This window comes from Magnolia sinica, chromosome 17 (genome assembly GCF_029962835.1).
Source record: "Magnolia sinica isolate HGM2019 chromosome 17, MsV1, whole genome shotgun sequence".
Taxonomy (NCBI): Eukaryota; Viridiplantae; Streptophyta; class Magnoliopsida; order Magnoliales; family Magnoliaceae; genus Magnolia; species Magnolia sinica.
Genome location: NC_080589.1, coordinates 49397111 through 49413779, shown reverse-complemented (window position 1 = coordinate 49413779; position 16669 = coordinate 49397111). Strand labels below are relative to the sequence as shown.

At 41.0% G+C, this 16669-nt stretch overlaps 1 protein-coding gene across 2 annotated transcripts in view; it reads right to left on the bottom strand.

Annotated features, from left to right (window-relative positions):
* The window catches only part of LOC131231711 (actin-related protein 4), a 131106-nt gene that overhangs the window by 97546 nt on the left and 16891 nt on the right, over positions 1-16669 (bottom strand). For both annotated transcript variants that reach the window (XM_058228000.1, XM_058228001.1), the window contains exons 4-5: positions 6279-6455; positions 6103-6176 (exon numbers count right to left, since the gene is read on the bottom strand). In XM_058228000.1, coding sequence (XP_058083983.1) covers positions 6103-6176; positions 6279-6455 — 251 coding nt within the window. The remainder of the gene's footprint in view (positions 1-6102; positions 6177-6278; positions 6456-16669) is intronic.

Sequence of the window (16669 nt, the reverse complement as noted above, 5' to 3'; positions counted from 1 at the left end):
CATAAAATGGCAAAACGCTTTCGTTGTTCCGCGTTAACAAACACCACTAAACATCGAGCGCTTTCGAGATTCCGCATTAAGTAAAAACAGACCCTTACTTTTTAAATTTAAATAATTTTTGTAATGATGAATAAAGACAATGTTAACTACTATAGATCTACACATGCATTGCTTAAATCAGTTGGTTAAAAAAAATCTTAGCTTTTAAAATTAAATAACTTCTATAACGATGAATGAAGACAATGTTAACTGCTATAGATCTACACATGGATTGCTTAAATCAGTTGTTTGGAACTTCTTTTGTATTTTTGGGCAGTTTTTTGCCATGTTGGAGCAGCTTCTGAGATATAAAAAAAATTTCAAAGTTTAGTGGAATAATAGATCCAGACAAATCTGTGTTTTATGAACATAGATCTACCATCCATTGCTGGATTTGATTATGTGCATATTTTTAGGCCATTTTCGTCCTTTTTGGGACATTTTCTGAAATATTTTTAATTTTGCTTTCCAAAATTAGTTTAGGGGAATGATAGATATAGGTAGATCTATGTTTCCTGAACACGGATATACCACCAATGTGCTGGATTTCAATTATACGTATGTTTTTGGGCCATTTTCGGCCTTTTTTAAGGAAATTTTCAGATTTTATTTATTTCTTTCCAAAATTAGCTTAGGGGAATAATAGATTAGGTAGATCTATATTTTCTGAACATGCATCTACTATCCATGTGCTGGATTTTAATCATGTCTATATTATTCTTGGGCAATTTTTTGAATTTTTTATTTGTTTATTGATTATTGTTTTTATATTTGGTGTTTTACTTTATAATCATGAATAGATCAGCATATTAGTAATATTAATATATCATATCGATTTTTTCTCTCTTTTGAAAGGCAATGGAAATTCATTGAAAAGAACAGCGCCAAGATGTAGCAAAATACAAAGGGCATAAAAGAAAATTAAATCCTCAAAAAGGAAGAAAGATCACAATTCATAAATAATCGACTACTTTACATAAAGAGGCCCATTCCTTGCCTTGTCAAACACTTCAATTGCCGAGATGCTTGAATTCCGATAATCAACCTTTAAATCAGTCACACCCTCTTAGGCCCAAACCCAAAAAATGCTAATAATGCCAATCTACAACACACCCTTCTATCCTTCCTTGGGCCAACACCATGCCAAGCGAAGAAAAGCTTCCTGACTGATTCTGATATCACCCACAAGACATTGAATATTCCCATCATTGTCCTCCACATTATTTGAGCATAGGAGCAATGAAATGAATAGGCAATTGACTGATTTTTCATCCACCAATATCCCATGAGTGCTTCGCTGTCGCCGGTTTACCTATGCATAGGGGGAGAGAAAGATAGGTTGAGGGGAATGAACTTGCCTTGCACCCAAAGATAGTCGTCATCCTTTCCACCTCCACCTTGTGCATTTGGATCCCTAACATCTCACTCTTGGAAATGTTATCTTTCAGAGTCGATATGATCTCGAAGCATATGATAATCTTCTTTAAAGTGTCGACGGTGTTAGAATCTACTTCGCAAAGTAGCAAAGTATCATCAGTGAACTGAGATATCAGGGGACTTGCTTTCTCCATGTTGAAGCCACAAATGAGATTAACTTCCTACCATTTTTTCAGCATCTTGTCTAGCACCTCAACCACCATCAGGAATAGGAACGGGGAGATCAGGTCCCCTCGACGGAGGCCTTATGAGCTTTTGAAGAAACCATTGGGGGAGCCATTCACCAACACAGAAAAAGGAAGCTGATTGCATCCATTCCCGCATCCAACCTCTCCACTTTAAATCGCGGCCCAACTGACCCGTAATGGAGTCCAAAAAATCCTAGTCGACATGATCTTAAGCCTTTCCTAGGTTCAATTTCATTTGGCTCCATCCTTGTGACGAGAATCCATGCATTTGTGGGTGATGTCCATAAGCTGCCTTCTTTTAATCAAAGCACTCTGGCTTTCTGAGACAACTCTCGCTAGGAAAGACCCTTTTAAACCCCCCCCCCCCCCCCCCCCAAAACAAGGCTAATCAATCTAAAATCCTTCAATCTTTCCGCACCCGCCAACTTCGAAATGACGGCAATAAAAGAGGCCCCTAGCTCTGCTGAGAGGCGGCCCCTTCTATAGAATTCCTTATTGAAGCTCATCATGTCTCTTTTCACCGAGTCCCAAAAGACCTAATAGAAGGCCATTGGGAAGCCATCAGGTCCCGAACCTATAGAGTCAATGACCTCTTCCTCAAAGAAGGGTTTTTCAAGAAATTCAATTTCAGCACTAGAAAGGTGGTTGAAGTTTGGGTTGTCCAACCTTAGTCTCCTCCACCCTTCGCTTCTTTAGAGGTCCTTGCAGAACCGCACCACTGCCCCGCATAGTTTGTCTTTCCCTCCCACTTTCTTGCCTCCCAATTCTAAAGAGCTGATTTTGTTGTTTTCGTCTCAGGTACTTGTTATGCTATGGAAGAATTTAGTGTTTTCATCTCCCTCCTTGAACGAAATTGCTCTTGACCTTTGCTTCCATTTGATTTCCTCTTCCTTTAAGCGATTCACATATTCAAGAGATAGTTTAGTCATCAAAATCCTTTCTTCATCCGTTAAGAGCCTTTCATTGAATGACTTCTAACGCCTCCCTTAAGAGCCTTTCATTGAATGACTCTTCCCGCCATGCAAGAACAGACACCCCTCCTTCCTTTTCCTAATCTTCCTTCTGAGTGAAGACCACCTACTTCCTCCTAATTCCAGATCTTTGATGTTGTCGCTTCTGCTTCAGGCATCAACTGCAAAAGAGCCTTCCCAGCTTCGGCCGTCCCTCAAGCCCTTCTATCCTAACAATGCAGTGGCGTAGCAAGACCCCCACTACATCAAGAGAAACCCACTCTTTTGATTAACTCCACACAACGAGTCTAAAAGAGATCGGTCGATGTCCTAAAGCTTGGTCTTCTGAAAGGTGATCAGTTGAGCTTTCGACCTTCGGCAGACATCTCTGATCTACAATCTCTTCCAAGAGCCCAACTCTCTAACGTTCCATTTTAAGAACCTCACTAGGGCACCAATCTTCCCCTCTTCCCTTCCTCCTAAGACACTACTTGACTTGTAGTTGTTAACCTCAAAGGTAAGGTTTACCAGCTCCCTATAACCTTTTGACGCATCTAATTGTCGCACTCTGAAGCCCATTGGAGCAGCGCCACAATCTCCTTCGCAATCACCGAAAAAGACACCATTCTTCCTTCCTACTAACTTCATCACGTCCATGATCCATTGCTTATCCAAATCATTGCCCACTGCCTCATCCACCGCACCCTCCATGCTAATGTTAGGACCTTATGGCTGGTTGTGGCAGACCATCTCAAAGATGCTTCTTATATCAACTTGGATCGATTCCATCTCCAACGCCTCCCTTAAGAGCCTTTCATTGAACAACTCTTACCGCCATGCAAGAACAGACACCCCTCATTCCTTTGCCTAATCTTCCTTCTAATCCTAACAATGCAGTGGCGTAGCAAGACCTCGAACCACTCTCTTATGATACCACAACAAAAAGCCCCCACATGCATGACTTCAGCCAAGCCTAAACCCCGGCATCACAGTGACGAGGCGAGGCCTCAAATCGCACTCTTGTCGCCTCTACAACGAGACCACCTAACTCACCACGTGTCACCTCTGCCACTCGTGCCTACGTTCCTCCATCAACCCATCCTCACCACGTATCCTCCCTGGTGTCGGTGGTATTTCGAACCTTAAACATCATACTCCATCTTCTTCAACAACCACGACATTGCCCATCCCCTTCCTACTCCTAAAGAGACTCCCAACTCCCCACAATAACTCCCCCACCACCACCCTCATCGACACCAATTCCTCCCTGACTGTGATGAGAATCCTCTCCGACATCAAGATCGCGTTCTTCTCACTCGCGCAAATGCAAGTTGTCTTGACCTCCTCCCACCTTTTGGTTGCAAGATCGATGACATGCACCTCATCTAAGCACAAACATCTCTTCTAACACCTCCGAGAACCACCACTCTAGAGGGAGATAACAAAACTGGACCCAAATCTCCTCCCATCTAAGAAGCGATCTGTTGACCGACCTCCAAACCCACTCCACAAGCCCTTCGTTGAAAAGAGCTCCAGCAATAAAGATCCTGTTGAGCTAGACCTTTAGACTAATGGAGATCCACATCTCCATCTCCGAAAGGGGCTTAATGATGGAGGCCACTTATTCCACTTCGCAGCAATAACATAACCAATCTTTCGCCTCATCAATGTACACTCCAAGCTTCACCTTCGCTAGCAGACTCCATTACAGTGAGTTCTAGGCACGAGACACCACCAGACCATCCCTGCAGGACCATCTAAGCTTCTCCTTCGGCTCTCCTCCTGCACCTGATTTACTTCGTCAGAAGTCTCCACCCTCCTTCCTGATTCACTACCACATCCCTATATGACATATTGCTACCCCCTTCCTTGCCTGACCACCCCCTTTCTACCCACCCTCTTCCCTTTTGTCCTCCCTTTTCCCTTTTGAAGTCTTGGGCCCTTTGCCTTTGTCATTTTCTACTACAACTCGACTTATCAACTCCGGGCCAAAACAAGCTCTCCAAACTAAGATTTTTCAACCCACGAAGCTCCTCCCCTTCATGGCTGCCACCACCTACAAGCCCTCTAGATTCTCCAATCGTACGAAAGCAAAACCTCAAATCTTTAAAGAGCCTTTCTGGAGAGGAATGGCCACTCCTTCACTATGCTAGGTCTGTCGAATGCCCTTTAGAAGCGGGTCTTCGTCCACCCCTCCAGGAAGTTTTCCATATAGGGTGGAGAGCTCCAATAAGGGCCCAAAACCACTCCCATCTTTTTTGTTTAGCTAGCTCACTCATCTCCCCATCAAGGTCCATTCCCTTCCTTGCTTCCTTATGTCCCTTCCTCTTCCTCTTCCTATTCCCATTCCTCGTCATCCCTCTATGCCCCCCCTCGTCCAACACCTGTTTTCCTTTCTATGCCCCTACTTCCTTTCCCTTTCAATAACAGATCTCCTACCCTTCTCTTGCTCCCTGTTCAACCCCCCCCCCCCCCCCCCCCCAAAAAAATCGGCTTCTCTCCCTAAATCAACATTCTCTCCCCCTACCTCACTCATTATCTCATCGACCTCATTTTAGCTTCCCCTCTTCCTTTTCATACCTCCACTCCCCTTGTCGTCGCATTTAGGTAAACTGTCTCTCGCACCTCTCTCCAATGTGATCGTCGTTGTGCTGGGACTCTAGACCATTCTTGTAGAGTGTGTCTATCTCCCGATTGCCTTGTCAATGGAGGTCTAAAGCCTTCTCGTCACCAGGAAAGCTTTCTCACACCTTGCATGTTGTCCTCGTTATTTTATTTTATTTTGGTTGCATCTCACGTCAATTTATTTTATACATCAAAAAACTATAGCCAAAAGACTCAACATCACAGCTTACAATAAGTCAACCCAACAAACAACATTCTTACCAAAGAATGGTCTCATGCACCATTCACATGCTCAAAACACAAAAAAGGATAAATTCTAGGATTATCTTCCATAATGTTTTGGCTAAAAATATTTGTCCAATACAATCCAATATGTGGCCGATACCCATACGCGACATTGAATCGTATAGGATTTCGGCCGGGCCGATATCCCACTGATTTCAATATTACAGAAGTTTGGAGGGAAACGTCCCAAACTTCAGCAATGCTTTCAACAGTCCAATATGCTTGTTGGATTCGTAGGTGAACTTCTAAGAAGAAACAAGTTCCCATTCCTCGAGTTTCGTCCATTTTACCTCGAGACATTGGTAACATGTGATAAAGAATTATGCCAGGGAAACCTACCTATGGAGATCATTAGTTTGCCGACACGCAATAAGCAAAATCAATATTATATTATAAGCATCCAAGTGAAGACTCAATGAATCATTCAATCCCTATAATGGCACAAGCCCATGTAGCATAGCTGCAAGGGTGCATCCCATGGTTTTCTAGAAAAGTATCATTATTCCAACAGCTTGTAGAATGACCAAAAGGACAGGAAGGATCAAAAAATTGCAGAACCATGCATATTTGCTACTTACCTGAAAGCATGGTCCCATATATTATCAACAATATCCCAATCCACGACAACTCCATCCTTCATTGGTGAAAGCACCTAAACAACAAATCCAGAAATACAACAATATAAACACATGTAAACTCATGAACTTTTCAGTACTTCTTGATATGTTAAAAAAACAAAATTGCACGGCCTAACCTCCATGTGGTCCCGGCGATACCCTAGGGCTTGAGATCCCACATACAATTTGCGTTTTGCCTTGGGTTTATCTGAATCGAAAGGACCGACACCATTTCTGGAATCAGAAAGAGGGCCAGAGTCCCTCTCAGTCTTGACAGCATCAAGCACTCCCGTTTGATCTATTGATCCAACAACCTTAACAAAACAAGTCTTATATTAGGAAAAACCTCACACCAATTTTTTAGTAAGCCCACAATTGCTTGTATAAGAGAGAAGTAGGCCAAATGCCTATAGAGAAGCAGCACAACTAATCTTGATGAACATTAAATTGCATAAATGACACTTTTGAAACTGAACCAAATGAGATTAGAAACTTTATGCCCCCAAATCAAGAAGCCTAAATCCCAACACGGTGTCTTTCTAGCACAATAGTCTCACCATAAAAACAATGGGCGAAATTAGGATTACAAACTAATCAAATTGTCTTGAGCTTAATAGGCAACTTTACAATAACTGTAGTCCCATCTCCCCCATGGAAGGAGAAGCCTGATAAAGAACCCTGATTGAGCATAGAGGAAAATAAGGTAACAGGAGCGCATGGTTATACTTTTCTCATTTGGTAAGAACCTAGATACATTAATAAATGTTCTGCCATTGATGCTCCCTCTCGACTGAAAAAAAAAAAAAAAAACAGAGAGAAAGAGAGAGATTATATATATATATATATATATATATATATATATATATATATATATATATATATATATATATATATATATATATATTGCTATGATTCATCATCATCATTATCATCCACGCCTTATCCCAATAATTGGAGAACGGTTGCACAAATCCTGTCTGCCATTTCACCCTATTGAGGACCATATCCTAAGTTAAACCAAATGTCATCATTGATTAATCTCGCAATTAGTATTAATGAGTATACTGTATACCAAATGCATATCGATGATCAAATTCCAAGTTGATAAATAACTCATCAATGTAAGTATCAAAGAACGCCTCAGTGGATGAGTCTCTGTCATCTTAAACGATCAATTTTCAAGAGGACGGGATACATATGAGATTGTTTTTTTTTTCTAAGATACAAATATCATATTCAATTAGAAATGTAAAATAGGTTTGCCTCAAGCGGTGAAGAGTCCATGTAAGAAACATGTTGGTTCTACCTCTAGAGCAATCCAAATTCAATATAATCCACTGAAGTTCCAAATGCCATAGACAATTGAATACGGGAAAATTTTGTTTCCATGGATCATTCTTACCAAGAAAAATAAAAGGCACATCATTTATGTAACCCAAGGCCTATAGTTGCAAGCAGCAGCAGAAACATATTCAAGTCCGGAGCAGGGAAGCATCTATTCCAAAATGCTAGCAAGTACAAAACAGAACATATTCATGTCGGGAGTGGGGAAGTGTCTATCCCAAAATGCTAGCAAGCATGGTGTGCCGCAAAGGTAATGGTGGCAACAGTAACACATTACGGGGTCATGACAGCCAATGGAAAAAATGAACAATAACCGCCGTAACAGCCGCCTAACGATCCTAGATTTTTTACAAGTTTTTGGAAGTATTTCATGCAAAACAGAAAATGTCAGGAACTTGTCTGGGTTCGTTTTTCTATATTGTTTTTTATGCATTTTTTAATGGAGACACATGGATTAGGTGCAATTGATCATTACCAATCACCAAAAACAAGAATTGTGAAATTCCGTTGAGATTTCGTGGCAGAATGATGTCTTTGCATGGGTCAATAGACAGCACAATCTGGTACCCACCTAAGGTACCAATTTACGGATTCAAAGGATTTAAAGTTCTTCATCATTTGTGATTATTATTAACCTTCCCATTGTGTGTGATCGCATATAATCATCATAGCCTTGTCCCAGCTACTTGCGACTAGTTGTCTTTTCTTTTCTAATACTTGGGGCTCTTACTTTACATATACGCGTAACATAACCAAAAATTAAATCACCATGACTATGGTGCCGTTTGGTAAACTGAAAAATAAAGTCTGACAATTAATTTAAGACCTGAAAACTTAAAGTGCTGAATTTTAGTGTCCATAAGTACTGGAAAATCTGTTTGATAATTTATCTGAAAAAGTACTGGCATCTGAAAATAAGCACCTTTTTCATAAAAACTTGTTTGGTAAACACAGACAAAAAATGTTTAAAAATTAGCAATTTGTCAAATTTGCCCCTATTATCTCAATTTCTATATTCTGTGGAGTACAAGACGAAAACTGTGTGGGCTGACACAACTTTGCAACATCACCACACTACCATCTCAGTGCCGTGTTATATACCATGCAATCCATAGCGCCAATTGCCTCTGAAAGCCTTAATAGGAACTTCCTGCAACAGGAAGCTAGGTGAGGCCCACTGGGAAATCCACGTTGTCTATCCATTTTGCCACATCATTTTAGGACATGGGCCCAAAAGTGAGGCAGATCCAAAACTCAGGTGGGCCGCACGACAGGAAAAAGTGTGTAGAGAAATACCCACCATTGAAACCTCCTAGGGGTCCACTAGGATGTTTATATGCTAACCACAACGTTCAAACGTCATTACCATTAGTACGAATTGAAAACAGAAAAAAATATTAGCCTGATCCGAAACTTCAGTGGTACTAAGAATGTTTCAACAGTGGACGTTCAATCCTCACTTTTTCGTATCATGTGGCCCACTTGAGTTTTGGATCTACCTCATTTTCAGGCCCATACCCTAGCATGATCTGAAAAAATGGATGGACGGGGTGGATTTCTCACAAACATCACAATGGCCGGCATCATTTCAAAGCTGGAGTGGGTTAGTTGTTACCGGGGAAACATAGGACCGTGGAGCCCACCTTGATGTATGTGTTCCGCAAGGTCCATCCATTTTTCTGGATCATTTAAGATATGGTCACAAAAATGAAGAAGATCCTAATCTCAAGGGGACCACACCACAGGGATTGAATTCCCACCATTAAAAACTTTTTGGGGGCAACCAAAGTTTTGGATCAAGCTAATATTTGCATGTCCCTAAAATGAGATGGAAAAACTTATGAACGGTGTAGATATAAAATATATTTATCAAGGTGTAGGGCCATGGTCATGGCAACACCCAGTATCATGTTACCCAGGTAACACCTAATCCGCTCCCGCTTGAAGCAGAAGTACCCGAATTTTGTGGGAAAACCTCTCGCATGAAGTTCATGACAGGAAGCTACATGGGGCCCACCATGATTTTTGTGAGAAATCCACCCAGTCCATACGTTTTTCCATATCAATTTAGGACATGGGACCAAAAATGAGGCAGATCCAAAACTTTGGGCTGCATGACAGGAAACAATGAGGATTGAATGTACACTATTGAAACATTTGCAGGGCCATAGAAGTTTTGAAACAGGCTAATATTTTTGTGTTTTCAGTTCATCCCAGTAGGAATGACCTAATGGACAGTATGGATAGCATATAAACATCGAAGTGGACCCAGGGAGGTTTCAATGGTACGCATTTTCCTACCCACCGTTTCCTGTCATGCGGCCCACTTGAGTTTTGGATATGCCTCATTTTTGTTTCATGACCAGAAATGATCTTGCAAAATGGATGGACAGGGTGGATTTCTCAAAAAGATCACCATGGATCCCACCTAGCTTTCCCTTGCAGGAACTTGCAAACGCTTTGGCAGGAAATCTGCATCCAAAGGGGAATAGGATTCCCTAACATAACACGGCACCTTGCGGGTAACGTGTTGATGTAACAAAGTGTTGTGGGCCCCACCATGATGTATGTGCTAGATCCACACTGTCCATACATTTTTTCATATTAATTTAGGTCATGAGCCCAAAAATATGGCAGACCCAAAGCTCAAGTGGACTACACCAAAGAAACTAGTGGGGAGATTGAATGCCTACAATTGAAAACTTCTTCGGGCCACCAAAGTTTTAAATCAAGCTGATATTTGTGTTTTCCCTTCATCTAGGTCTGTGCGACCTTATGAACAGGTTGGATGGCAAAAAAACATCATGGTGGTCCTCAGGAAGGTTTCGACAATCAAAGTCACTGTCCCCACAACTTTTTGTGATGTGGTCCACTTGAGCTTTGGGTTTGCCTATTTTTTGGCCCATGCCCTAAAATGATGTGGCAAAGTGGATGGACGTGGTGGATATAATACATACATCATGATGGGGCCCAAAGAACTTTGCCACGTCAACACAATAGCAACACAATTAGAACAAAAAGCTTGCACTAGAAATTATGAAAAGGGAATCTTGTCATTTAGAAAAATGTTTAACTTAGAATCACTTGCCGTGTTCGGTGTTAAGTATCAAGTTAGAGGAGGAAAGCTTAAAAATTAATCCGTTTTTTTAGTGAAAATCCAAATTAAGCACTTAATTTTATTTTAACAAACGATCTGAATTAGGAAAAATCACTGAAAAAAGCCCATTTCAGTAGTGCTGAAATTAAGTTTTAGTTTTCTCTGATTTACCAAACAGGTCCTAATTGAAGAAACATTTCTTTGATCATTTTAGTGGTTGTTTGATTTTCTATCTGCCTCCATCTGTATGATGGAGATGAAATCGGAGGATTCCTGTCTTGAAAATCGATCCAGAAAAAAGCTTGGTATTAATGAATTTAATTCGTGGGGCCCACTATGATGTACGCAACTTATCCATGCCGTCCATCAATTTTAATAGCACATTTTAGGGCAGGAGCCTAAAAATGGGGCAAATCCAAAGATCAAGTGGACGACACTTCAAGAAAAAGTGGTCCTAAAGATGTCGATTGTTGAAAGTTCTTTTCTCCCTAGGGCCCACATTGATGTTTATTTGTCATCCAACCTATTCATACGGTCACATAGTCGTGGATAAAGGGAAAACAAAAATATCAACTTGATCCAAAACTTCTGGGGCCCCCAACAAGCTTTCAATGGTAGGCATTCAATTCCCACTATTTCCTTTGGTGTAGTCCACTTAAGCTTTGGATCTGCCCTCATTTTTCAAATGATGCCCTAAAATGAGCTGGCCAAAGGGATGGATGGCGCGGATAAGACCAATGTTCACAATATCAATAATATCGGTATCAGCAGTCACTATACGAAACCCCTAGAAATACAGGAAAAATAATAAAAAATTTCCCAAACTTCTGTATCGTGAAATATATCGCAAGATATCGCAAATTATTGTGAGATATCGTCGATATCGACGATATATAGCCCTGTGATGTCGATAAAATAAGCACACGGCGACATTTAGCGACATCTCATCTGCATCATGTTCAAAAATTCAAAAAATATAGAAAGAAAAAAAAAAATCTCTTACCTATTCTATCTGCCTGAGGGAGTAGATTTCGACTGGATTTGGTGGGTCACGGTTGACATCTCCAAATCATGTAAGAAAAATCCTAAAACCCCCTTTTTTTCTTCAAAGATTGTTTTGGAAGGAAATAAAATTTCCAACAAGAAACAAGGGGATTTGAGTTGGGATTTGCCAAGAAAATAAAACACAAAGGAATTTGGGAGAGATTTTTGGAAATTTTGGGTTAAGATTTCCAGCGAGAATTTGGGTTGAGTCGGCCATCTTTAACGAAGAAGAGTCTCTCTCTCTCTCTCTCTCTCTCTCTCTCTCTCTCTCTCTCTCTCTCATTAGGGAGCAGATTAGCTGTTATGCGCGTAACAGCTTAGTGGGTGGTATCCTCACCATGTGGGGCTTATCTTGATGAATGCGTTTCATATCCATGTTGTCCATCCATTTTTATCAGATCATTTAACGACGCTATCCCAAAAATTAAGCAGATCCAAATCTCGGGTGGACCACGCCACTGGAAAAGGTAGTGAGTGACCATTAAAAGCATTTTGTACACTACAAAAATGTTGGTTCAAGATAGTCTTTGCATTTTCCCTTCATCCAATTCTGGTTTGACCATATCAACGGGTTGGATGACAAATAAACATTATGGATCTGCTTAAAGTGGGCACTAGGTCCCTTTTTAATGGTGAACGTTCAATCATCACTGTTTCGTGTGGTGTGGTCCACCTGAGATTTGGATGTGCTTAATGTTTGGGGTCACGTCCTAAAATGGGCTGGAAAAAACAAATGGACAGAGTGGATATACAGCATATCATCAAGGTGATCCCTATAATAAGGGTAACACCCAATAAGTCGTACGACCGAGTAACACCTAATCCGCGCCCCTTAAGTTTAAGGGAGAGTAGAGTGGATTCGATGCAACTTAGCTACACCAAAGACGGTGCGGCCCTTACGATGGGGCCCAACTTAAATGTATTTATTGTATATCCATGCCATCCATCCATTGGAGAGTTCATTTTAGTTCGTGAGACAAAGAATGAGGCAAATACAAAGCTCGAGTGGACCCCACCACAAAAAACAGCGGGGATTGAACGCCTATAATTAAAAGCTTCTTGGGGGCTACAAAAGTTTTCGATCAAGCTGATATTTGTTCTTTCCCTTCGTCCATATCTATCTCAAATAAACATCATGGTGGGCCCCCAAGAAATAGTTTCAAGTTTCAACGGTGGGCATCACTGTCCCCACTGTTTTCTATGGCGGGGTCCACTTGAGCATTGGATTGGCCTCATTCTTTGGGCCATACCCTAAAATGATCTCTCCAAATAGATGGATGGTGTGGATACAACACATACATCATGGTGGGGCCCACAGTCAGGGTCCCACCCACAACGCCAGTTCCGTGCGAGGTTTGGGTGATCCCCAGATCACTGGTTCTGGGGCCAAATTGGGTAGTGCTAGGACGTAGCTAGGGACGGACAGTCCTAATAGGGGCTCTATGGGGCCCACCTTGATGTATGTGTTTTATCCACGTCACCCATCCATTTTGATAGATCATTTCATTGCATGATCACAAAAAGAAGGAAGATATAAGGCTCAAGTGGACCACACCACAGGAAACAGTGGGGATGGAACACCTACCGTTGAAAACCTAATGGGGGCCACAGAAGTTTTGGATCAAGCTGATATTTATGTTTTTCCTTCATCCAGGTCTATATGACCTCATTAACAGGTTGGATGGCAAATAAACATCATGGTGGGCCCTAAGAAGGTTTCAACGGTGCGCGTCATTGTCACCCCTACTTCATGTGGTGTCGCCCACTCAAAATTTCTATCTAGCTCATTTGTGGGTTCATGCCTTAAAATGACATGTCATAATGGATGATCAGAGTGGATAAAATACATACATCAAGTTGGGCCCCCACAAAGGCCTTCCCAAGACCATTCATCTCTAGCTGGGTCCTGGAGGGGTACTGTGCAATCCGCGCCAGCTGGTTCGAGTGCGGTTTGGGTGGATCCTCGGTAGTTCCCCAAGTGTGGGCCCCACTATTATGTATGTGCCTTACATCCACACCATCCATTCATTTTGAAATCTCATTTTAGGGTATGATCGCAAAAATGAAGCAGATTCAAATCTTAGTTGGACCCTAACACGGGAAACAATAGTGATTGAATCCCAGCATTAAAACTTCATGGGGGTCACCAAAATGTTTATTTGTCATCCAACCTGTTGGGTATGTTTTAAAATTTCTACTTCTTTTTTTACTTTTGAATGAATTATTTGTGTTTTCACACGTCTTGATATATTTATAAATGTTATGCATTTGATTTGAATATAGTTGCATTAGTTCAGTCAGTCAGCGAAAAGCTTAGGACCCTGTACAAAGGAAACCTATTAATGTGCAAGGAAACCTATTATGTGCACTTCTTTTTCGAGAAGTTATGATTTAAAAGCGCGTATGAAGGTAATTTTTAACAATCCCTAAAGTTTCATTGAAAAATTCAACGATTTTTCCAATGTTTACCCACGTTCCTAAAAAGTGCGATAAATTACCCGATACAAAAGATATATCCCGTGCGATAACCGATACATATTTGTATCCCAAGGGCTCGATACATGGCTTTATACCGTTACTTCGAACACTGGAAAAGACACATATATCATGGCGAGCCCCACAGTTTGAGCGCTTTTCTCATCGAGTCACGTGATTGGGTGCTTTAATAGAGGGGTTGTCCATGTCACCTTTTGAAAGCAGCCTTTAAAACAAAGGCAAATAATTATTACTTATTTCCTTTGATTTCCAATGTGATTAGAAAATCAAACAGCCACTTAAACTTTAAAGCCTTATTTGGACCACATCTGATACAGGGACATGTGATGACATAATCCTATATGCATGTATAATCAGGTTAAAGAATATTAAAATAAATACATTAATTAACTGTTTCCAATCAAAGGGATTAGGTATATCTCAACACAAAGATGAGGTCATTTCGTCAGGATCATGCCCCTTAGCATAAAATCAAGTAAACAGTAACAAGAGAAGACCTAGGAATATGAGGATATCCCAGATCTATCATAAGTCAATTCACGGTCAAGTTTGGATATGATTTTACTGACTAACCATCCATCTTTTCCATTCAAACCAAAAGGAGGATATCCAGAGAGGAACGAAAGGGGTGAAGAATGAAGGATTCGAGATGAAGAAAGTACAGGTCATTTGTCATCAAAAGAAAAGAAGGCGAATGATTCTTCCCTTTTCCTGCACCTCGAAGACTAAGAAAGAAACCTGAAATCGGGTAGAATCCTCAACACCCAAGGGTCAATCCTAAAACCTTAATCTCTTGATAAAAGCGGAAAAAAAAAATATGAATTTCTATTCATTCAATAATTATTAAAATAGGGTTTCTCACAGTGTATATATAAGCCATGGAAAAAGTAAAAGTGCACCAAAGCCCTTGAAAACAAGAAAAATAACAAAAAGATGAAAAAATAAATAAAGTGCAATAAAGCCCACGAAATAAGAAAAAATAACAAAAAAGTCTAAAATTAAAACACCCGTGTGGTAGGGTGTGAAATCTAAAGCTGGGCATCGGTCCAGATCGGATCAGATTGGGTCCAACTCGACCCGATCCGAAGTCTCAATGGCCTGACCCGAACTCGATCCGATCTGGGACCGAGTCCGGGTCACTTGACTCGGACCGATCCAATACATGGTTGGCCTAACTTGAACCGAGTTCAACTCGGTCAGGGAAACCGAGTCGGATCGGGTTCGATAGGTTTCGGTTCGTATGAATTTAATCCAACTGTTTCATGTGGTGTGGTCCACTTCAGCCTTTAATATACCGCCTTTTTGTGCTCAAGGCCTAAAATGATATGTCAAAATGGATGAACGGCTTAGATAAAACATATACATCAAGGTGGGCCCCACATGGCTCTGAAAGAACTTCCTGTTACCATATCCATGCTTTTTACCGGACATGTGTTGACGTGCACAACACGAAAGCTTGCAGTGAGTGCTTTTCGCGCAAGTGACTTGCTGTAACGACGTTAGCAAGTTCTGTGGGTCTGATAATGGGGTATGTGTTATATCCAAACCGTCCATCCATTTGGCAAGCTCGTCATAAGGCTTGAGACGAAAAATAAGACAGATCTAACTATCAAGTGGACCACAGGAAATGTTTAACGGTGAAAATCATTCTCTGCTGCTATTTGTGGTGTGGTCCAGATGATCTTTGGATATTATTCATTTTTTGGATAATGCTCTATAATGATCTCTAAAAATATATGAACGGTGTAGATATAATAAATACATCACTGTGGGGCCCATATAACTTTGATCTCCTTTGAATCGTTCGTACAACTCGGAGCTCGAGGAGCGTCAGTCTCGTCTTCGCACGCCACGTACCTAGCCACCTAGCCTAGGCTACAGAAGAGGATTACGTACTGAGTAAACTCTGTGGGGTCCACCGTGATTTGCATATTTTATCTACTCTGTCCATCCATTTTAACAGATAATTTTATGGTTTCATCCCAAAAAATGAGATATATCCAAATCTCAAGTGGACCTCACTAGGGGTGCACATCGAACCAATAGAACCATGTAATCGGATCGGAACCGTTGGATCGGTCCGGTTTGGTCTGGTTCTAGACCCGACCGGTTTCGGTTCCAAAAGTTCGAGAACCGTTGAATACGAATCGGTTCCAGTTTGGGGCCCTGTAGAACCGAATCGAACCGTGAACCGAACCATTGATCCGAACCGTTGAGCCAAACCGTGGATCTGAACCGTCAATCCGAACCTTTACTTTAAAGTTTCTTTCTTCTTTTAATCGTATATTAGAAAGATAATCCATAGCATTTCTTTCTTTCTGTCGAAAGATAATCCATAGCGTCAACTTATTTCTTTTGAAACTGAAGCTTAGAGGCAGCCATCTACAGAGCCATCTTTTATTACCTGAAATAGATCTTCCAGCTCATTTTGGTTGTGTTACATCGAATTCCTTATTCTTCTTCTTTTTATGCCATCATTTTTATCTAGTCATGGGTAGGCCAAGTTGCTCTCTAATATAAGTTACATAACAATGGTAATAGCTAACA